The 23,720-nt window shown below is 44.7% G+C and overlaps 1 protein-coding gene across 1 annotated transcript in view; it reads left to right on the plus strand.

Annotated features, from left to right (window-relative positions):
- The window catches only part of TLN2 (talin 2), a 128,221-nt gene that overhangs the window by 98,894 nt on the left and 5,607 nt on the right, over positions 1 to 23,720 (plus strand). Inside the window, exons 46-55 of the mRNA XM_050309141.1 lie at positions 900 to 1,046; positions 1,728 to 1,894; positions 3,313 to 3,496; positions 5,349 to 5,474; positions 6,936 to 7,052; positions 9,211 to 9,396; positions 13,046 to 13,153; positions 14,346 to 14,451; positions 16,822 to 16,946; positions 22,524 to 22,649. Coding sequence (XP_050165098.1) covers positions 900 to 1,046; positions 1,728 to 1,894; positions 3,313 to 3,496; positions 5,349 to 5,474; positions 6,936 to 7,052; positions 9,211 to 9,396; positions 13,046 to 13,153; positions 14,346 to 14,451; positions 16,822 to 16,946; positions 22,524 to 22,649 — 1,392 coding nt within the window. The remainder of the gene's footprint in view (positions 1 to 899; positions 1,047 to 1,727; positions 1,895 to 3,312; positions 3,497 to 5,348; positions 5,475 to 6,935; positions 7,053 to 9,210; positions 9,397 to 13,045; positions 13,154 to 14,345; positions 14,452 to 16,821; positions 16,947 to 22,523; positions 22,650 to 23,720) is intronic.

The raw sequence follows: 23,720 nt of genomic DNA on the forward strand, positions 1-23,720 counted from the left end.
CAGCAACCCTTTTGCCCCTCTTTTCTCTGTGCCCCTGGTTATGGAGCACAGACAGGCTGTGTTGAGATGGGATAAGAGGTTGTCTCACCTTCTCCAGGTGTATCAGATTATTTGGATAAAAGACCTTCTAAGAGTTTTTAACTTTGTTCTTGCATATCCTGCTGATGCTCTGAGTGTTTGATGCTCAGTAGCTACATGAAAAGCAATGGCTTGCACTTGCCTTGATCTTACATTGAATTGCCACTTGTGCACGTTATTTTCTGCCTGAGATTGAAATAATTCTGTTTGTGATGCTAATGGCTGTGATCCCTGCTCATTTATTAATCCCCAGTCACACCTGTGTGCCTAAGTACATGCAGGTACTGAAACTAAACCTGTGTTTCTAAACAGGGACCACTCATCTTATGATGTAGGATTATTAATAAATCACAAGCAGCAACAGCAGGATTGTCCATGTTTCAGTGCTCTGCATGGACGTGGCTGGTTCTGCAGACTGTGTGAGGTTCAAAACCAGAGTCACACACTTCTTGATCCATTTTAATTGGTGTAGACTGTAGTAAAATGTGTATTTTTTACCCATCACATGCCCCTTGAATACAGCTCCCACACTGTACAAACACAGCTCCCACTGACTCACTGCACACCTTATCCCTTCTCCTTCCCTGTCTCTGGTTCCCTGGTGCTCCTGTTTCATCAGTGGGGTTCATGCATAGCTGGAATTCCATCTGTCCTCTGTTTCTGGTATCTGCAGAGTGTGCAGTGGTGGGCAAATACTGGTGACCAAAGATTCACCAGAGCGACCGTGTTTCCCTTTCTGTTGACACAGTGTACCAGCACTGACACCTGTTTATTTGCTTTGCCCTTGACTCCTTTCTCCCTGTACCTCCTTTACCATCTAGATCGGGTTCCAGATCAGGACTCGGGTGCAGGAGCTTGGCCACGGCTGCATCTTCCTTGTGCAGAAAGCTGGAGCTCTGCAGATTTGCCCTACGGACAGTTACACCAAGAGGGAGCTGATCGAGTGTGCTCGCGCTGTCACAGAGAAGGTGGGACAGCCCTGTGTGCTGCCACGGGAGGGAACCAGCCAAGTGGCATTTGGGGAACTGGGTCTTTTAACCTCACGTTCTAGCCCAGCAGTGTCTGAATTACCCAGAGTTCTTACTTTTCTCTCAGGTGCTCAGTGCAGTTCACATGATTAGCACATGATTAGCCCTCACTTGCTGCCTTGCCTCATGTGAGAGGGAGATCGGTCCAAAACTAAATCCCAAGACATGAGATGGCACTTAAGCCCTCTGGGACACCCCCTGGCCACAATTACTGAGATGAGATTGGTCCATGACACGTGGTTTCATGTAGCAACATCCTCCCCTTTTAAGACTGGGCCCAGGTAGCTGCCTTGAGCTCCATTTTCACCCTGTTGGGACTTCTTGTTCCTTGGAAACATCTCCTTCAAACAGATGGCCTGGGTGGCTTGGATGGGCTGGACTGTTTTGTTGGCCATGAACATTGAGAGTGAGTGTCAGCTGCTTTCAGACCTCACCAAACACTGTTGGCCCAGCCTGTGCTGGTGTGCTCTCAGCTGTGCCCCAGGAGTAGCAATGACCCCAGATTTAGGCAGGGGTGGACAGTGTCTTGTGAGTAAAGGTACAGCTGATGAAGAGACTCCTAATGATTGACAGCACCCACTTTCTTTCAACGACTGCCTTGTTGCTTTCTGTTGTTTGCAGGTGTCCTTGGTTCTGTCTGCCCTCCAGGCAGGGAACAAAGGCACCCAAGCCTGTATCACTGCTGCCAGTGCCGTGTCAGGGATCATCGCAGACCTGGACACCACCATCATGTTTGCCACTGCTGGCACCCTCAATGCTGAGAACAACGAGTCCTTCGCAGATCACAGGTCAGTGGAACTGAGGGGATGGAGGAGCAGGTGCTCAGGGAACACTGGGACTGGCACTGTGCCAGGAGAGGCTGGCACACAGGGATGAATTTTTACCTGTCTGGATTCATGGGAGTGAAACTGGATGAGTGAGAGGAGAAACAGGGAAATGGGGGTATCAGCAGACTACAGCAAACTGGAGTTGGGTGCCTTCTGTGATGAAAGAACTTTAAAAAGCTGAGGAACATCTGGTGACAGAGCTTCCAACAGAAGACTGCAACTATAGCACTATTTTGGCATTTTTGCTGGTGTCATTGCATGGACTGCCATGCATTGTTATTCCAGTAGTGGAAATGAGCTGTCCGTGACATCCAAGAGGAATCTTTTATATTTTTTTCCAACAGCTGTTCTCGACTGTCTGGCTGTTTGTCTTGCTAAATCATGCTCATGGTTAATGCTGCTTGGACAGCAGGGATGGAAACAGCCCAGCCATGCCACGCATTTTCCATTTTATCATAGAGATAAACCCAGCGTTCCTCTCAAGCAGCACCTGGGACAAAATAATCCCACAGTATTTGCCATCCCATTAGCAGATTTACAGCATCTGACTGTTTCTTTTACAGTAAAGCCCAGGCTTCACAGCCAAGGCACTGCCTTCCTGCTGCACAGCCTGGCTGGCCCACACAGCTATTGCATGGCCAGCATTTATTTCCTTCCTCCCCAGATGCTGAAGGAAGAGGGAAGATGCTGAGGTGTCTGAGGAGCTGCTGCTCTGCAGACTCAAAGTCAGGGGTTTTCATTCAGGTGTCACTAATTTATTTGCAGGCTGACACTTTACATGAACATGGTCCCAGTTTCAGTTCATTTGACTTGTTTGTGAACCACATAATGAAAATGATTTCTTGTTTCATCCAGATGTTGCTTTGGATTTGTTGTCCTGACAGGTCACAACATGTATATAGGGGAAGTGGGGAGGGAACCCTGACTAGGACACCTTCCCTGTGTCTGTTGCCATTCTTGCTATTGCCTTCCTTGTAAATTATTATTATTTTAGCTTCCTTACAATATGCTGATTAACGTGGACATTCAACAGCTGGTGCTTTTACCACAGCATGGCCAGATTTTCTTTTGCTGTTCAAATCCAATGCTCTCTGCTGCTACTGCCCTATCTAATTTCCTTTCAAGATGGGGTCATTTTAATAAACTGCCCTGCATCTGCCCAAAATGTTCTGCTACTGTTTTAATAGTCACCTTTTTTTTTTGCTTTCCAAAGTCCCACCCTGACCTGTGGGATATTATGAGCAGACACTGGCATGATGATGATGGCTTAGATCAGCTCCTTTATGGAGCTGTTAGTCACCATAACATTGGAAAACACCTTTTTTTCCTCTTCTCCTTTTCCACTTCCTTCCCTGCTTCCTCTTTTTTTTTTGCTACAGGGAAAATATCCTGAAAACAGCAAAAGCTTTAGTTGAAGACACAAAACTGTTGGTTTCTGGTGCTGCCTCAAGTCAGGACAAACTGGCCCAAGCAGCTCAGTCCTCAGCCAACACCATCACTCAGCTCGCTGAGGTGGTAAAACTGGGAGCAGCAAGCTTGGGATCCGATGATCCTGAAACACAGGTGAGATGTTTTAAGATATTTCTGATAGTCTGAAGGAGAACAGAGACAGTTTTCACTTGGGAGAACTGTGTGGGACTTCTGCTTTTGAGCATCTTAATCGGGTTCATCTCCCGTGGGACTCGTCTGGGTTTGCTCAGATGTCACTGGTGTTTTAGAACACAGTCAGGAGGTTAAAACACTGAGTTGTGCCTTTGTGTAACACTTGTGCTTTAATTTCACTGCTGTGTTCCAGCTGGGATGCTTTTGGCAAAGGGTTTGGCTTGTTTTTATTAACTTGTGATTGGCCCCCTGGCTCATCCCATGTTTGTTCTAAAGGGTTTGATGTCCCTGAAGCTGCTTTAAAGCTTTCAGCTGTACTGGGCACTGTTACTGGTGTGGGCTGACAGGCTCCTGCCATCCTCTCCCTGTATCTCACTGGTTTTTCACTTAACTTGGGTAATTTTCAGTGTGGATTATCTCTAATATTTCTTCCGCTGTTTGTTTGGATCTCAGTGAAATGGAGGTTGGCAACACATTGCAGATGGGCCTGTGGTGGGAGCAGAGCAGTTTGAAACCCCCTGCTCGTGTGGATGATGCTCTGAAGGAGATGTGTGTTCTGTTTAGCTTGACCTGTGTGATGAACTAAACCTCTGACATGTTCCCTTCTAGGAATATTCTGCTGGAAGCACTTTTTTTTTTTTTCTTTTAACCAGGAGATTTTCCATAAATCAGCAACATCTGCAGAGCATTTATCACACATTGCTTTTCTCTGTTTGTAAAAGCTGAGAATACAGTACTTAAAATAAAAGCTGTTGTGCACAAGTAATTATTTATTTGGAGCAGTTTTGTGTTGCCAGTTGGAAGTTGTAGGTGCCTCGTGTGTCCTAACTCTGCAGCACATGATGCTCCCACATTTTTTTTCATAGCAGTAACGTTTGTTTTACCTGGTGTGATAGTTTCAAGTGGCTTATGCTGCAAGCTGCCCCATGATGTTGGCAGCTGGACACCAGAGAACCTCAAAAGTCTGTCCTGTCTCTCAGACTTTTTCTTATTAATGTGGTCAAAGAGCTTCCAAGCTCTGAGTTAAATGAACTCAGAAAAAGCAAAGACCTTTCTTGTTACATAAGTTATAGTGAACTACAAACACAAAAGATGAGGCTGATTAATTATTATTTATAATGCTGCAGAAATGCAGTTATTGAGTGGTGATTGTTCCTAGTAATAACCTTTTTCTTTTACTGAGTTTTCCTATTTTTCATGCATCTTTCCACATTTTCCTTAGAATTAACTCTGTTGAATTCTACTCAAAATATTTAAAACATCTGATTTTTCTGCTGGTGGAAAGAGCAAAGGAGAAGGACTGGGAGGAGAGAATTACTCCAGTAATACCTTGAAATATTTAACAATGCCTGGGATTCTTGTCTTTGAGCTCAAATTGAGGAGATGATATTTCCAGATTTTTCCTTACTTTTCAGCATTTAATTCCATATAACCTCTCAGAGAGTTCAATTTCTCCTCCAGAGCCTTCACCTAACAGCTTCTCCAACAGCTTAATGTCTTTGTTATGTTGTGGCACCCAGAACTGCACAAGTCCTCGAGGTGAGGCTGGAGCAGAGCAGAGGGAAATCCTATCTGGAATCAGCATTTCAACTTCTTCCTGTGACAGGAATTGTCAATTTTATAGACTCTGACTGGTGGATGGAACACTGTGACTCTCAGCACAGCTTCTCCTCTTCCAGAATGTTGTGTTTTCCTGGGGTAGGGGAGGGTGGTACTATTTAGTTGGTATTTTTCAGCTGTGTCCTAAAAATCACACCCTGATGCAGACTCCCCTGTAGTGCCTGATCCTGACGGCTGTTCCTCGTTCCTGCAGGTTGTCCTCATCAACGCCATCAAGGATGTTGCCAAGGCCCTCTCTGATCTCATTGGTGCTACCAAAGGAGCTGCCAGCAAACCAGCAGATGATCCCTCCATGTACCAGCTGAAAGGAGCTGCCAAGGTAAAACCTCCTCCTTGCACTGTGTTTGGAAGTGTCTGTGTAACCACGTTTGATAGACGTGTGGAGCTTGGACCAGGCAATTTCTGACTGCCTGAAAACTCATCATCATCGTGCTGGGATGATAAAGAAAAACAAGATGCTGTTGAGTTTTGATGAAGCTCCAGTTTTCTAGGCTGTCAGATGACTTCTGTGGTGTTGGTGACAGAACTGTAACCTTTCTGAAGAGAAATTTCTCTCTTCTACAGGCCCATGTCTGAGGGCAGGTTCTCCTTTCATAATGGTATAGATGAAAGGTTATCCAGTATAAAATGGTATCTAGATACTACATTCTAAATAATGAATATTCAGGATAAGCAGGGGCTCTCCTCATTGACAACTTGCAGCCTGGGGAGGGAGGGAGGGAGATTAAACAACCTCCTATAGCTCTGTGTGAGGATGTTGTGCTTTTCCACCTCCTCCCTCCTAGATCTTTGCAGGAATTACATAGGTATCAAAGCTCAAAACTTGCAGAGATTATGCCATACCTGTGATACCTTTGTTTTCCCTGCACCTGAGGTGTGTTGATTGCATTTGCCTCACGGAGATCCTGTGGATTTGTGTCTCCAAAGTATTTCCAGGTGTGGAGATCTTAGTGGTGTTGTTTCCCCCTTCCTGTTGTGACAATGCTGGCTGGCAGCAAGCACTCTCACATCTGCCTGTCTGTGAGAGCTGTTCCTCTCTGCCTTTCAGAGGACATGCTGAACAGTGTTCTGTTGAGGCACTGCTTGGAAAATAACTCGAATAGTCAAGAAAAATGGCTTGTTGGCTCCTCCCACTGTGAAGAGGTGTCTTTGACAAGTCATCATTGTCAAGAAGTTGGCTCTTCTGTCTCTCCTTTTCTCGTTGTAGCTGCTGTTTGTACCTCAGCATGCTGGGGTGGAGGAAGGATGGAACTACTGCAGTGACAGTGAGGTTATTCTGCATCACAACTACTGAGTTTGTAACAGGAACAGTGACACTGATCCTGTATCTCCATTTGGGCTTGAGGCTGGTGTTGGACCCCTTGCTCACCTGGGGTTTTATGTGACTGCAGAGAATGTTCTGGACACATTTCAGAAAGCAATACCCTCCCTCGATTCCTGTCCCCTTCAGCCTGCAGTGTGAGATGTGCAGGAGGAAAAGGCAATGACATGCTCTAAATAAGCTGTGATTTTTCCATTTCTTTGGTAATTTTTTTGCCAGAACACTCACACTTCAGATAGTATCTCTGTGCAGTTAATTGTGCAGCTTGTGAGGCGCTCTCAGAATGTGGCCAGTACAAGAGCTGGCAAAGAGTCCTGTGAAACAAGTACAGTTGAAGGAGTCTCTTAGGTCTCATTAGAAGTAACAATGCTGCCTACTTGAATTTGCCTTGCCTTGCTTCTCACCTCTGAAAAATGGGAGGAAGCATCCATGTGTTTTTGTGCTCCCTTCTCTCTTCAGGTGATGGTAACAAATGTCACCTCCCTTTTGAAGACTGTGAAAGCAGTGGAAGATGAAGCCACTCGAGGGACGAGAGCTCTCGAGGCCACCATCGAGTACATCAAGCAGGAGCTGACGGTGAGAACAGCACAGCCCTTGGAAGTGGTTTTTGGGAGTGGATCCTTGCACTAAACCAGGCCTGTGCTTTACTGCCTTGCACTGCACTGGGTGCAGTTTGGGTCTCTCTGCCTGCTGCAAATCATCTCTGAAAGTGCAATTACAATCCACTTCAGCCCCTCCACTTTGACACCTTACCAGTCCCCACTTTGAGGCTGAAGATGCTCCTGTCAAGTACAGAACTGGAAGCAACTGCTTCCTTCTCTCCAGACCTTTAGCTTTCCCTACAGATGTTCTTTTCTGAGTCTGATGCTGCTCCTTTTGTTTTTTGATCCTGGCTTTGGGAGAGTCTCCTCAGCATCACTGCCCAGCTGCATCTGCAGTTTTATCTTGTTTCTAGTTTTCCTTTATTATGAAGTGATACTACCAGGGATACACAGCCTGCTGTCTGATATTCTGGGCGAGCAGGAATTAAAGATAGCATGGAATTCTCTCCCAAATGAGATGTTAGGCCATGACAGTTGCTTTCCTTCCTCTTTAAGGTATAAAAATACAGGCTCCAGCTGCAGCTTTCAGTTGTTATTTTTTACTAGCACAGTAGTCAGTGCCATAAATAATACCTGCATATTTGTGAAGGAACCTGATTTTTTTCCTCCTTCTTTTACTTAGTCATTTTTATTTAAAAAGCTCTCTGACACAATCTTCAGCAGAAAATTCTTTGATGTGTAGTCTGTGGATTAGCAGTTCTTAACTGTAATGGCACTGGCACAGCTCTGTCAAGTGCTCTCCATAAAACAATGGGTTTTGATTGTGTGAGCAATGCTGTTGCAATGGAGAAATTAATTTTAAATTATTTACATGGCAGTGGTAAAACCTCCTGACTTGGTACCTGAGCAGGAATGTTCTGTACCACATCCAGTGCATGTTGTTGTTGTTGTGATGCTCCTGAGGGCCTGGCTTTACATCCCTGCCCGTCACTGAGCTAAAGCCTGACAAGATCTGGCCCTGGAGGATTGTGCATTATCACTTCTGCTTTCTCAGTTTGCTTGGTACCTGTTTGAGCTGTTCCTCCTTCTGCCTTTGCCAGCATTGGTGAGGAGTGGATCTGTGCTGCTGTCCCACTTCTGTCCTGGGGGAAGGTGGAGTAAAGGGGGGTCAGGAGGAACAGGGGAGGGCTCAAGGATGTGCTCAAGGAAATGCACCAGGTTTGATTTGGAATTCCAGGGACTGAATCTGAGCAATGTCAAATATCCTTCACATACTCAGCTAGAATTCATTGTTTAACCTTACTTCCATTTCTGGAAAGTGAAAAACTGATGAACTGGGAGCACGGGATAGACCTGGCTCTTTTTTGTCCAGACATTTGTCTTCTGAAAGCAGTAGCCTGCTTAGGTTGCTCTGTGTGGAGCCAAGAAACCTCTCCTGATTCACTGTGCCCTCCAAATTGTCCCTGCACTTCATAAGAATGGCAAATAAATAGAGACTAAAGCCTGGGAGAGGAAAATACAAGATCCAAGTGAGGTTACCCAGCATTTCTTACGTAGCATTACTGCAGTTCCTGTGTTCCAGTATTCACGAGTACTGTGCACTGCCAGATAATTGGAACTATTTTCACACAATTCACCCTGCAAAATGATATCTTTAGGTTTCTAAGGGGGAACTAAATATAGTTGAAGAGACAACGCTCCACCTCTGCTGTTTTAAGACACATTGAATGTTTTCATGATGCTCTCGGTCTGTTCTGCTCTGTGCTGGCAACGAGGGCTTGGGAGGGCCCAGCCTTTGCAGGGGAAGGATCTGCTCAGGTGAGCAGACCAGCCTAAACAGCAGACAGGATGAAAAAAAAGAGTATAAATACAGGAATAGTCTTTCTTATCATCCTGTAATGCTCTGAACAGCTGTCTGGAACAACTGTGAGCCGGGTGGTTGCGTGGCAGGTGAGATGAAGGGGTTAACACCTTTTATTACATCCTTCCCTCAGCTTATTGTTTCCCTCTGGTGTCTGGAGGTGAGCAGGCTTATCTGATCCAGGCTTATGACAAGCCAGGATGATATCCAAGCACTCCAGATATGTTTCTCATTTCCTGCTGTTCAGGGGCTGCTTCCATCGGCCGCCTCCTCCTCGCGGCTGCTCCGTCACCTGAGCGCTCTCAGACTTCCCTCCCGCTTTCACTTTCAGGTGTTCCAGTCCAGCGAGGTTCCAGAGAAGACATCATCCCCCGAGGAGTCCATCCGGATGACGAAGGGGATCACCATGGCAACGGCCAAAGCTGTTGCAGCTGGGAACTCGTGCAGGCAGGAGGATGTGATCGCTACAGCCAACCTGAGCCGCAAGGCGGTCGCTGACATGCTGACAGCCTGCAAGGTAAAGATGAACTTCACTTGCTTCCTAACACTGAGATTCTGTGTGTGCCTGTGCCTTGAAATCCATAGAACAGTGTGGGTTTGTGTTCAGTTGCTTTGTGTTAATGCTCTGCTTTTCACTGAGGAAGTTAATGGTGAAGAGAATCTTCAGGGAATGTCTCTCTGAAGGATTTTGTGTGCTGTGCATTAATATTGAGTGTTTTCTTTTTGTGAAAGTGGGAAATTCTATTTGAGCTGAAATTTCCTCGTTTCCAGTCTGAAGACAAATAATCTGTGCAAGTGGCAGAATATACAAATAATCTGGTGGTCACAAATATCCTTTCAATATTCCTAGGAACAGTGAAAGGAATGGTGAAAGGAATCCCTCTGGTCTATTTTTAGTATTCCTTTCCCCCCTAAGCAAACCTGTCCATTTGCTCAGTTTCTTCTGTGCTTTCCCAAAATGTTTTGCATTTGCACTAAAAATAGTGGTGCCCTGTTTTCAGCACTTGCTTGAGCAGGACAACTTTGACAAACTGCCCTGCCAGACCTGGGGGGAACTATTGAAGCCATTTGGCTTTGTTCTGATGACAGAAAAGACCTAGGCATAAAGAATTAAAAAATGAGATTATAAGGATCCTTTTGGTCTTCAGTAGTAACTGTAGTAGTAAAGTGCCTTTACCTGTAAATCATATTTCCTTCTGCATCTCCATGTGTGGAAGGTGACAGTGAAATAATGGTGCTCTCTGTGCTGTTTCCAGCATTTGGTCAAATCCTAACTGCCTATGCTCAGTCCCAGGTTAATTTTTAACCCAATGCTGCCAAACAGAAGGGTTAATTTTGCATTTAAAATGATCCTCATGCAAAAGGGCAAGTTATATTAGAACTTAGAACTGGATTGTTACAAAACCACTGAATAAAGCTTTTTATCTTGACTTAGTTTCCTAACGGGTTTTTGGGCATCTCACAGTTCTTGACTGCTTTTCACCCCCACAAATTTTGATTCTGTCCTCTCCATAACCTCAGAAGATCAGCACAATAAAGCAGCTCCAATTTGCATGGGAAAATTAAACTGTACTACTTACATAAGAACTACCATAGCCTAATTAGTGTTAGGGACAATCCAGTTAATTGAAACCACTCAGGGAAGCTCAGAACAGTTTATAGTTGTGCAACATTCTGACAGATCGGTTCAGATGCACATCAATTCACATCCTCTGGCATTTTCAAGTGGCCAATGCAGGCACAGTTTAGTTTTCCATCCCTCCAAACAGGCAGCAAATTCTCAGGCACAGAGTCCTCTCTTTCTAATAACATCACAAGCTCGCTTTGGAACGTTGGTTTATGAACATTCCTATTTTATATTCATGTTTGCTCCCAGTTAATGTAAATGGTTTCTGAGTGGTTCATGCTCTGCAAGCATCCAAGGGGATGGAATTTCCTGCAGAGTGAACAGTGGAGCTCTGGGGTGCTGGAAGAGCATTTGTGATCTCCCAGGGAATTGCTTTGATGAAGAGAGGAAAATGGCTGGGAATCACTTTCCTTACCTACAATCATACAGTGCCAAGGCAGCAGATCTAGTGTTGTCATGTTTAGCTTTCTGAAGGTCAAGAGCATTTATTGGGCAAAGAGGAATGAAAGTCTTCAGGAATACTAATTTTATGCATTATCTAAAAATGTAGGAAAAATAATCAGTCACTTAAAAAAGCTTTTAAATACAAAGCCTGACCCAGACTTGATTTAGAAAATCTTGGGTTAGGTCCTGAATAAGAAAATTCTGCTCAGAGACTTCAGAAATCTTATTCCATTAATTCTACAAATGGGCATTTCCATGCTAAGCCACATTGCTGGAGCTTTAGGGGTAGGAACCAGCAGTCAGCCCCACTGTGCTGTAAAAGCTGTGTGATGCAGTGCCACTTGGCTTTTGTGGCATTTAACAAATACTGGAGCCATTTCTAGGGTTATGAAGCTGATCTGTAGAATAAGCACTTGATAAACCATCGGATTTTTATGTCCTCTGGGTAAGACAGAAGTGTGTGTGTGATCTGTGGTAGAATTGCACAGAACGTGGCTCTGACTTCCCCGGTGTCAGGAATTTAAATGCAAGTTCTACTTCATTGCCAGTTGCCTAAGGCAGGTAGTACAAGGGACTGGAATTATGAGCAACTGTGTAGATGGTTGTGCTTCTTCTGCTGTACATGAATTTACAGTGCTCATTACTAATTCTGTATTTATAAGTAGATGCTATTTCAAAAGACAATGAGCTTGCTTGGGGGATGTAATGAACCAAGACACCTCTCATTAAAGTCAGTGGAAACACTGTAATTACATTTATTGGAGGTTAGAGCAGGCCCTAAGATAACAACAATTACTTTCTTTATTACCTATTTGTATGAAATAATGACTATGCAGTAAGTAACCTGAGCATAATATCAGTATTTGCAGTGATTACTGCTGGAAAGGAAACAGATATGAAAAGTCCATCAAAACCATAGCAAACAATTGCATGAGTAATCACTGAGATCATTGCCCAGCCAGGAGACTTTCTCTCCTACAGATGCTTGCTCTAATTGCCTGTGCTACAGTAAAATTAAGTGAAGAGGAGACATTCTGGGATGCTTTATAATATATTCATGAGAAACACTGGGAGACCCTTTGCCCTGTTTGAAAACTTTTGAAAAACTGTTCTGAATTTTTTGGGCTTCTGGAGCTCATTTGAAGTGGGGCTGAGGATGAGGAGAATCCTGTGCTGGCTCCTCCCATCTTCTCACCCTTTATGTTACTTGCTGGCAGGATTTTCCTGCTCTGCTGATCCTGAGTTTCCCTGCAGAGGGAGCCCAGAGCCCAGCGCTGCTTGGGATGTTGTGGGTTGCAGGAAGGGCCTAAAATAGGCGAGCAGTGAGATAATCCCCAGCCTAAGGGAAGATAAGAGGCTGCAGGAGTGGAAGGAGATGCTTTGTGGGAGGAAACGCTGAATTTATGAATATTTAGGAAGTGTTACCTGTCAACAGTTGGTCCTTCTGTTCAATAAAAGAATTCTCTAGAAGTTTACTGTGGAAAATACAAGGCTCCAAGAGGCTATAGTTCTCACTTCTCATTAAACATAAATTGAGTTAGTAAGGCTTATGTAAGATGTAAATGGTCTTTTATGGGTGGCAAAACTGGGCTTACAATTATTATTTTTGTTAATATTAGTAAAAAAGAAGAGCCACACTAATAAAACCTTTGCAGGGTAGAACAGTGTGTTTACACAATCCAAGAGCCCAATGAGCCCCAAGATGCTTTTCACTATTTGCATTAGGAGAAATCACAACAGAGAAGAAAACTCCATTTTCAGATGGTTCTTCAAGAGTTTCTGTGTTTGTTCTTAGCTGGCAGCAAGAAGCAGTATTAGTGCTGGTAGTGCCTGAGGAAGGACACTAAGAAGGGCTGCAGATGCTCACCCAGACAGGAGAATGTGCTGATAAAAGGGAAAGTGTTCCCAGTGCCATTTCAGAAGGGGAGCTCTGCTGCTCCTCCAGCACAACTTGCTTACAAATTGGCAGTGGAAACAGGTGACCCTCCAGCTCAAATGGCATTTGCACACTCTAAGAAAACCTCTCCCCTTCTCTTTGCCCTGTGTCTCCTCTGTGGGAGCAGTTGTGGGTACTGATGTTGTTTTGCCTCCTCAGCAAGCGTCGTTCCACCCTGATGTGAGCCAAGAGGTTCGAGAGAGAGCCCTGCGCTTTGGCACGGAGTGCACCCTGGGGTACCTGGAGCTCCTGGAACACGTGCTCCTGGTAAGGATGCTCTGCAGGCAGCTCCTGCATCACTGCCAGGGAGAGCCATCTCCCTGCCCTCTTCCTGCAGTGATGCCAGTGACACGTTCTGGTCAGTTTGTCGTCAGTTATGATCAGTTCTGCTGTTCAGGAAAAGCAGCGAAAGGAATCCAGAACTGCAGCTCAAACTGAGAGACAGAAGGAACACTGGAGGACTTGAGTGGAACTGCTTTCTGGAGCAGATCTGGACCTAAAAAAGGTCCCTGACAAAAAAATTAAAATAAGACATTTCAGTGTTCTCTTAAGCCCACAACAAACACTAGATGTGTTTTAAACCCAGACCAAAGGGGTTATGTGAGATATATGAAGAGACTTTTCCAGACCTTTTGCTGTCACACCTGCTCAGTGCCACCCCAAAACCCCTCAGCCAGCACTGCCTCACAAAGAGCTCTCCAGGACATCAGCCAGGACACCCCCAGAGCTCTGCACTCAAATCCAAGCTCATGAATCCTGCTGGCAGTTGGCTTTTCTTGACCATACAGAATTATGGTAATTAAAACTGAAAGTGTGCCTGTTCAGGGGAAGAACTGAGCTTCACTGAGTGTCTCACTGTTTTTCATTTGAAGAAGCCCAGTTTAATACTTGATAGAAATTAAGCTCAGAAATGTCTGTCTGTCCCTTTTGTTTGAGGGTCTTGCCCAGAACTGGCATTTCCATTGTGTCCCCAGTCTCTGATTTTTTTCCAGAACAGGGAGCTAGCTTCCAGAACTCTGTCATCCTGTCTCTCAGAAATGGTGAACAACCAATCTGTTAATATTGGAAAATCAGCTCCTCTCCAGCAGTCTAGAAAGGCTGAGCCTGGCCCATAGTGTGGTGACTGTAATACCTGAGCTTGGAGTGCCAAAGCTGCGTGTTCCTGCCACATTCTCACACATGTGCCTCTGGTTTGGATCGTTCTGCCCTGGGGTGAGCATTGAGAACTTGCAGCCAGTCCTGTCAGTGGCTGCAGCAGTGCCACTCCCTGCTGTGCATCCCCATTGCAGCCGTGGCTCCCAGAGCTCCGCTGGCAGTTGGAGTTCTCTCACTGGGCTCGTGTTTTCTCTCAGATGATCTCTGTGTAAAGTAAATCCTTCACTGGTGTGCCTTGGGAATGCTCCAGCATTCTCTGGAACCCTCACTAATATGCACTATTACCTTTTCCCTGTGTCTGTAGATCCTGCAGAAGCCAACTCCAGAGCTGAAGCACCAGTTGGCCTCGCTGTCCAAGCGCGTGGCGGGTGCCGTGACAGAGCTCATCCAGTCAGCAGAGGCCATGAAGGGTGAGTTGGGGGCCTGGCTCCCACTGTGGGGAGAGGATCACCTGGCACTTTTGTATTTGAACCAAACCCCCTCCCAGTGTGCCCTAGGAGTGCTGGTACCACCTGCTGCCTTCCCTGAATTTCTCTGCTGGCATTCCCTTACTCAGTGTTGGTGGACAAGTCTGTCTGACCCTCTTCACTTCCTGGCTGGGTCTTTTCCTCACACCCCCATTAGTGCAGTCAGAAGAAGTCCTTTGCTTTGCAGTGCTGATTGCTCTCCAGCTACAGGTGACAGGGGATGCCATCACTTACACACTTGGATTTTTGATCTACCCAGCCTTCAGCAATGCTGTCACTTCTAGGTCTGTGGTGCTTCCCAGTGCTGTGTCCGGGTCCTGCCCTGGCAAAGTGTGTTCATGAAACAAGGAGATTTCAATAAGTGTTGTCTGGATGGTTTCCTGAACTCTTACAGTTGAACAACTTGTGGGCAAATATAAATCCAGCACTCAAATAAGCAATGAATATTCCACTGTTCTTAGAACCATCCCAAGGTCACTCTTCTTATAATAAATGGTATTTTTCTAAGTTACTGGCTTAGTAAAATTTTTATCCAGTAATGCATGTGAACTCTTATAATCACAGTTCTAACATTATGCATTTTAAAGGAGATAAATACATTTGAGGGTGTGGTATGAAGTATTAGACCACAGCCACTCCAGATTTCCTGGGAACTGCAGGCTAAAGGAATCTCACAGCCATCAGAATGGTGTTATGAGCACTCTAATCTCATAGGTAATAGAACGTTTTAAATAAAGCACTGTTGTATTTTTTTAAAAAATTATATTTTATCTTAGACATTTTTATTTTAAAACTTCCTTTTTTTTGCTTTTAAATTCTGCCCCCCAGTAAAGGCTTCTAGTAAATCCATATTTGTTCCATCATTCTTTCCTAAGTTAATTCAGAGGACTCTGTACTCATTTTTCTGATATTCTGTGCAATGTACAGTGCAGGTTTTCCTCAGTTATTCCTTGCTATAACCAGTACATGTTCCTTGGAAATGAACCTTAACTAAGCACTTTTCATATGTTCATATTATTACCTTCCTGCCTTCCTTCATATGACAAACCAAACCAGTATCAGAATATTTCTATTTCCTAAGTGCTTTTAAAAATCCTTATATTGTCCTCCTCTTTGAGGACATTCATTAGTTTCCAGCAATTTTTGCATTTTAATTCATATTCACTAAAATAAAAAGATCAGGTTTGGTTTTGGGTTTTTTTTTCTCTTACTGCCTTTTGAGCATTTTTTGATTCACTCTGGAAGATTTTTTTGTGGAAAGTAATGTTTTTTAACCATTCCCAGTTTTCATTTATAGATACACAATAAAATTGTCTCCTGACAAATTCAACATGTGAATATTTTCACCTTTGTGAAAGGCCTGTTTGTGAAGAGGAACTGCTACATTTTACAAGTTTGTTTTTGACTGTGTTCATATTTGCTGCCTGTATCTCTTCTTTTTTCCCCCCTGTTTATCTCCAGTTTTTAGGGCTTAATATAGAATAATATTAAATAAATATAGAATGTCTTCATCCTGTGCACCATTTGAGCTGAGAAATGGTCTTCAGACCATGCCCACAGAGGTTATGAACTCCTTTTGGCTGTTTCCTTGTTTCCCTCCCTTCAGAATGTGGGTGCTTTCTGAGTCTTGAAATTCAGAGAGTGCTGTTAGGAAATCAAAAATTACAATGCCCTGACGACTTCCAAAAGTCTGAGATCACTTCCAGCCAAGTATTCCTTTTGTGGGCCTATAAAATTTCTTTGAGGTGAGAGAAATGCCAAAAATTCAATAACAACAACAACAAATTGCCCTTTGGATATATTGCAGAAAGTGCTTTGGCTTCTCCCCACTGCTGTCAGACACTCACTGCCCACAGGGTGCTTCCCTCAGCCAGGGCCCCTCCATCTCCACCCACTGCCAAGCAGACCCTGGCACCGTGGGCTGGGTTGTGTTATGTGTGTCCTGTTCTCTCCACCACCTGTCAGACTTGTGAGTACCTGAGGACTTGGTCAAGTCAGGAGCCATCTCAGGAAGAGCCCTGATACAAGTTTGGTTTCCCACATGGACAATCTACCTTTCTGAAGCTTCTTTGCTTAAACAGTTCTTCAAGAAGTTACTTTCATGACAGAATAATGCTGCTAAGTACTTTCCCCCCTCTGCTTTACATGCTCTGTGGCATAAAATGCAGTGTTTTCAGGCTAGTAAGGTATTAAAAGCAGCTTTCTGTGATGTGCTTTCTGTGTTTGACACCTGCCAAGTGACTGTAAGTGCCCTGTGTGAGTGGCAGCTCTCAGTGCCACTACAGTCATTGTCCTCATCTCCGTTCTTTTCAGGGACAGAGTGGGTGGATCCCGAAGACCCCACGGTGATTGCAGAGACAGAGCTGCTGGGGGCTGCAGCGTCCATTGAGGCTGCAGCAAAGAAGTTGGAGCAGCTGAAACCGAGAGCCAAGCCCAAGGTGAGTGTTTGTTTGAGGTTAATCAAGCAGGGGATGCCCAGAGCCCATGGACTGGTGTGTGCCCTGGCACTGGCCACAGTGAGGGTGGAAACAATCAGACCTCACCTGAGTGTCAGTGGCACCAGGCACTGCCCTGGAGGGCTCTCACCCTGAAGGCACAGGGTGAAAAAGGTGCTTCTCAGGGAGTCAGTCGAGCACCAGCCACGAGCAGGCAAAGGAAGAAAAGCCAAATGTTGGAAATGCTTGTGAGAGTTATGGCAGAAATTCCTGTTGGTTGTTCACATTTCTGTTTCCAAAGACAGTTTACTGATGTGGAAAGTTGCTCTCCCTTGCTTTCCTTTGAAGGCCCTTTGTCCTCACCTGAATTTTGTAGTGGGGCAGGAGAAAGCAGCAGCAACACAGAAAGGATTCAACAGGAGGCAAAAGACCTGCTGGATTTTCTAAGGCTAAAAACATAGGATTTAATGCCATGCTAAGAGTAGCTGCTTCAGTGTCAAATCAGGTCTGTGGTACAACCATTTCTGTTTAATTTTCCTGAGGGAAATGAAATTACAGCTCGTTATGACAGCGAACAGTGTTGCATGTTACCAGGTCATTTCAGCTGTGTCTCTGTTATAAAATGAAGCCAACTATTTTCATGTGCAGTGCAGAGGGACTGTGTCAAACTGCTGTTCCCAATGCCTGTGTGCAGAACTCCCACGAGTGGATCCAGGAGAACTGCTGCCTTTTGCCTGGTGTTGAGTAACAGGCAGGTTTTAGAAGAAATTGCCATGTTGCATCTCTTTAAAATGAAAAATCATGCTTTGGCTGTGGAATTCACTTCAGGAGAGGACTGTGTTTCTGCTTTCCTGTTCATGCTGCTTTGTAGGTGCAAAACTATTTTCAGAGTGAAGCTAATGAGAGGTCTTTCTAAAAAGCAGGGCCTCAAGGACATTCAGTGCTGGATGTTTTGGTGCAGGGTGGTATTTGGTTATTCAGGAGCATCAGATGAAATAGTTCTTGGAAGCTTCAGCCTTTGAGGACTTCCCACCCCCCATCCAATGATGGGAATAAATGAACTCACAACAAAGAAATACTCTTTGTCTTGCATTTTTTAACAAGTACATCCATTTTGTTTACAAAGAGAAGTGGTCCTTTCTAATGAGATTGTGCAGAGCAGAGGACACAGGCCAGTCTGAGGATGGGAGAGCCCTCCATCACCCTCTCTGGACAATCCTGCACAGTGGCAGGTGTGTGTTGCCTGGGGACTGGGGAGCAGGTCCCTTCCACCACCTCAGCCGCTCAGGGCCATTGTAATTCCCCTGTGAATACAGAGCTCACACCTGCTCCTCATTTAACATGTTAATTGGAGTATCCAGCCTGCCTGTGATTTACTGCTCTGTTCTGAAACTACAGTTCATGTCCAGCTGTTTGTTTGGGTTGGGATTTGAGCTGCCTTTGCCTCCTTTTCAGCTGTTTAATCTCCCTCACATTGTAATACACATCAAAAGATGTTAGGAATATCAGAGTGGCTCAAACCCCACTTTTTCTGCTGAAGACTTGTGGCTTGTATCCTCCCAGAGTAGGATTTCCTGATCTGAACAGGCTCTGTCTTTCTGATGCTCATCTTTGAGTGTACCCAGGGTTGCAGTAGGAAAGCTCAGAGCAGGGAAGGGGTTGATACAATCACTTTCTCTTATGCTCAGTCTATGAAATGCAGGAATAATTAAGTTCTGCAGTGGAACAGACCAATATCCTGCTTTGGTTATCAGTAATTATCACCAGTGAACTTGCAGAGAGTCCTTAGTTGGTAATTTTAGAATATCTGCCTGCAGGAAATCCTCCATCACCATCATTACTAGCTGGTGGGTGATCCTCTATTTTTTTGGGGAATTTTTTTTTTTTAATTGGGGCAGGGAATTGGAGTCATTTGATTTAGGCTTGAAACTTTCATCTTTGTGTGTTCCAGTGTGTCTTTTATCTCTAAAAAAAAAAATGTTATTACTACTCCCTGTAACACCAGGCCTGTTCAGTTCTCCTTGCAGTGTCCAAGGTGGGAAATGATCTGTGAGGCAAGGAGGTCTTTATCATTTACCAAGCAGGATTTGGCTGTCAGGTTTCCTTTAAACACACTTTTCCTGAGTATAGACTCTGGGGTTTTTTTCTGTTTTCATTTTGGAGGGTCAGGTGTCTGGCAGTGCAGACACACATTCCTCCTGTTCTGCAAATGTGCTACTGGTGTAAATTTATAACTCCCCAAAACAGTGATTTTCTGAAGAAGGAGAATATTTTATCTAATAAAAACTACGTGCTGATAGTGGGGAAAAATACCTGTAAAGCAAGAGGTAGGGTAGGTGAGGTTGAAGAGCAGAGAGCCCTGCTGTCCTGCCCCGTTGTGTTGGTGCTCTTTGTGCCTCTGTGCCCTCCAGCACAGCTGTCTTTACAAGTCCTCAGGAGTTTCTTGGTAGCTTTCAGCACTTTGTCCTGTTTTTTTTTTTTAAATTTTTTTCCCCCCCAAGATGAATCAAACCTGGATGCCTTTTCCTGCAGGACTCTGTGTGATATGTTTGATATATTAGGTTGTTATTTAATCCAACTATATATCAAACATATTCCTACAGTGTCCTGCCCTGTCTCCGGGGGTTGTGACAGAGTAGAAGGCCATAAGGAGGAGTGCACTCACTCACAAGCAGGTTTAGAAGACTTCCTGCAGACTCCTAATCTAATCTGATTTAAAATATGTGCATGGGGGACTCCTTTAGCAGTAGAGTTTGTCTTGGAGGGACTCTCAAGTTGTGCAGGGCTTTTGGTGGTAGTGGGCAGCAGCTGTGCCAAGAAGTGACTTCCACTGGTGATTGTGTTTTCCGTGGCTCAGTGCAGGAACTCTCTCATATTGGTCTTCTCTCCATGAAATGGAAGATGAGAGCTGCTTGAAAGTAAAGTGGTTTGTCTTTTGTAATTTTTGCTAGTGTTTAGCAGTGAGATTGGGGGCTCATTTGTTTCCCTATCCACCCTGATTTGATTTGTGCTACCTCTAATAATGGAGATGCCATAGAAAAATGGTTTAAAAAAAATCTCCTTTTTTTGTTTGCTTTGTTTTAAATGGCATCATCAACACTTTGAGGATATCTCATGGTTCAGACTGTGTAGCTAGCCTGCTAATGTTGGTTTGTCTGTTGTGGTGACTTCATTTCCCACTCCATTTATCCCTGCCCACAGCCAGTAACAGCAAATTAATCTGAGCTTGAGGAAGATGGGATGCTGAACCTCAGGGGCTGCCTGAGGAAGGAGGGGCTGATCACTGGTGTCAGAGGCCTGGCTTTCCAAAGAAACCCAGGAAGCCTCTCAAAAGTCTCAGCAGGGGATGTTTTCTGCCATGTATCACATCCCTGCTCTGTATTCATGCAGGCTGTGAACTGCCCCGTGTTCTGCTGCTCTTTAGGAGTGTGAACTCAAGGCAGCTCAGGACACACTCCTGAATAACGGGAATGGGAATAACTGCTTCTCATTTGGGGTGTCTGGCTGTGTTCAGTCTGGGGTGCTCCCTGCCCTCACTGCTCAGGAATGCCCTGGGAGAGTCCAGGCGGTGCCCACGGTGCCCATTTCAAACATGAGTATCCAGAGTATCCAACCCTGGGTGTCACTCCTGGGAATGCTGCAGGGAAAACTGCTGGGAAGGATTAGACAAGAAGGATTTGTTGGAAAAGATGCAAAGCCAACAGAAGTTGAACAGTTGGAGTGCTGTGTGAGGCTGCTTCTGAAATAATAAATCCTCCACAGAAGGGATCAACTGTTTTTACCTTTTTTTTTTCCTCAGAAATAAAAGAAGTTGTGAGATGTCAGGGAATGCAGGATTTGGAAGCTTGAGAAACTTGGCCTATGGTTTGTTCTTCCAAACCCCCAAATTTCAATATAGTTGGAAAGGAATTCATTTGGTTCCCAGGGGGACACTCTGTTACCTGATGAGACACTAAGGTTTAGGTGCCTGTTTTCCTGTGAGCTTCACCTGCTGCTCCAGGGTGGAAGTTAATCCAGCCACTGTACAGTGGCATTCTTGGCCTTTGCACCAAACCAGGAGCAGTGTGATGAACCCCTTAGGATTAATATTGGATAATAACAATTAGGATGTTACGTTGCCAGATCTTCCTGTGGATTGTGACTCGCTCACTTTGCAGAGCAGTTTCCTTTATTACAAAGATGTGCTTCAGTTGATGGGAATGAGCCCAGTAGCAAGGCAAGAGAAATACTTTTCCATGCATTAAGTGGCTTTTCCTAAAGGACAAGAAAAACTTTCAAGTGCCAACAACTTCATTTACACATCAGATTTTATTTTGAGCTCACCCAGGTTTTCTGGTGTCTGTGGATCCTGTGGTTCATCTGCTGGACTCTGTGGCAGTTTTTGAGCTGCTGTAGCACCAAGTGCTGCTGGATGGGCCATTCTGTAATGATTTGTAATTACTCATTGTCTTCTATTATTTTATCACTGACTGCTATTTCATCCAACTGCAGTAAAAGGAGAACTAAACCTGACTTAAATGTAGATGGGTGCCCTTAGACTTGCAAGTGAAGTGCCCAGTTTTGTGTCTCTTGGCTGGTGTTTCTGGTTAGTTATTGGGCACAAGAACACTCTGGTTGCCCAAGACAGAATAAAGCAGGAGTTCCAAAGGCTCATCTCACCAGGTGGCCTGTTCTGATGTTGTAGCCACCAGCCCCACTTGTGATCCTGCCCTGGGTTCTGGCAGGCTGATGATTGGATCACAAACAAAACACGTTCTGTGGGATTATTTTGGATTAAAATCCATCAGAATGCACGGCCCAGGCCTGGTTCTGTTTAAAATAACAATAACCATTTATCTCCACCTATTTTGTTAACTGTTCAGAACCCAGAAAAATGTGCTTAAATGGATAAATGTTTTCAGCATTTGTTTAAATGATTAGCAAGTCAGGGAATCTATTATGGAACAAAAGATTTGCATTTTAAATAGTAAGAAACCCCACTAGGAACAGCTGAGTTCTCTGTTTGCACCTGCTTGTTGAAAGACAAGCTTGGATGACTGAAGTGTTCCAGGCAGAGCTTTGGAATTTCCCATCTGCAGGATCACTCAGCTGCACTGCTTCTCAAAGCTGCTTTCTGGGAGATGACAGCTCTTACCAGAGGCTGTTAAATCTGTGCCCTTCTTGGTGTCTGCATCTCCAGGGGCAGGGGAGTGAGGCAATGCATGTGTAGCACTGTCCTCTCTCAGTGCTGAAAGTCTTTAAGTGTTTAGGAGATGCTTTGGCTGGTTCAGCAATGCTGGAAGGCAGAATTATGGCACTACAGAGACAACCTTGAGAGGAAAAGCAAGAATTTCCTTTCAGACCTGCCCTTTTCTGAGTGTAGTTCAGAGCAGCCTTACTGTAAATAATGTATTAGAGTGTGGGTGGCAATTCTTTAATTTAACCCTAATACTTAAATTCACTTCCAGCTTTAGTCCACATGAAACTCCTTCACAGAATTCCCTGATGTGTCCCAAAATCAGCTTGTCTTGCTTTGTATGTGCCCTCAGTCTTGAGAGCATAACTGGGTGAATGTGTGACAGTGTTTTTTCTTGGTTATAGCAAGCAGATGAGACTCTGGATTTTGAAGAGCAGATCCTGGAAGCAGCTAAATCCATTGCAGCTGCTACCAGTGCCCTGGTGAAGTCGGCTTCAGCAGCCCAGAGGGAACTGGTGGCCCAGGGAAAGGTGGGTAAACAGTGGTGGGGGAAAGCACTGAAATGGAACCTGGTCTTCCAACTGTTATCCATTAAAACAGTAGGGAAGAAGCTTGGGAACGATGATGACAATGTAAATCTTTTCACTGCTCATCACAACACGTGGCCCAGACCTGGCTGTGTTTAAAGAAATCCCACAGTTGTGTTTCTTTAAACCTCACAAGTGTAACCAAAGTGTTTGGCTCCTCAGATGTTTCAGTTGTGGGGGGTTTGACTGTTTGTGGGGTGGTTTTCATTTCATGAAGGTCTTGTGATCTAACCTAGATAATTTGGCACTTAGTGTTTGCTTTTGTATAGCTGATTTTTTAGTTATACAAAGGTGTCACCATAACAGAACACAACTTCTGTTTGTGTTGATGCCACATGTAAGGATTCAGTTCATTCCCTGGGATTCTCATCATGCAGGAATCCTTGCTTCCATTTCTTTCAAAAAGCAAGTTTCTGGACCATGTTTTCACTTCACATCTTCCAGTTTCTGTCCCAAAAACACCCAGGTAGCTGGGGGTGAGGGCTGATAAGCAGCTGTAGAATTTAGTTCCATTGCTTTCCTGGAATGTGGGAAGATAACTGTGTCCTGATGGCACTGCCAGTCCAGGAGCACTCCAGTGGATAAGCCATGCAGAAAAGTGGCTGCTGTCCCCAGGTGGCACAGAGGCAATCAGGGATCTTCCATGGGAAGTTCTCTGATTTGTACCTTCCCACAGTGCCAGAGTCAGAAGATACTCGAGAATGATGTAAATTCAAATGTTATGGAGACAGAAATAAGTTATTTCCAAGTCCAGGACACTGGAAACTACTGCTTCAGCTGTTGCCTGGGCCAAAGCTGTGGCTTCAGCCTTCAGTTCTCTGGGAATTACTGGTTTCTGTGGGAATTACTGGTTACCCTGGTAATTACTTCAGCATGTTCCAAGAATGGGTCAGTTGAAGCAGTACAGCAAGTTGGACACTCATGAGCAGCCAGATGTGTGCTGGGAACACACTTACTGTGGCAAGTAATTTCAGCTGGATTTTCTGCTCCTCCCTGTGCTGGGCAGTCACAGGT

The sequence above is a fragment of the Myiozetetes cayanensis genome, unplaced genomic scaffold (assembly GCF_022539395.1).
Source record: "Myiozetetes cayanensis isolate MyiCay16 unplaced genomic scaffold, myiCay2020 scf14, whole genome shotgun sequence".
NCBI lineage: Eukaryota > Metazoa > Chordata > Aves > Passeriformes > Tyrannidae > Myiozetetes > Myiozetetes cayanensis.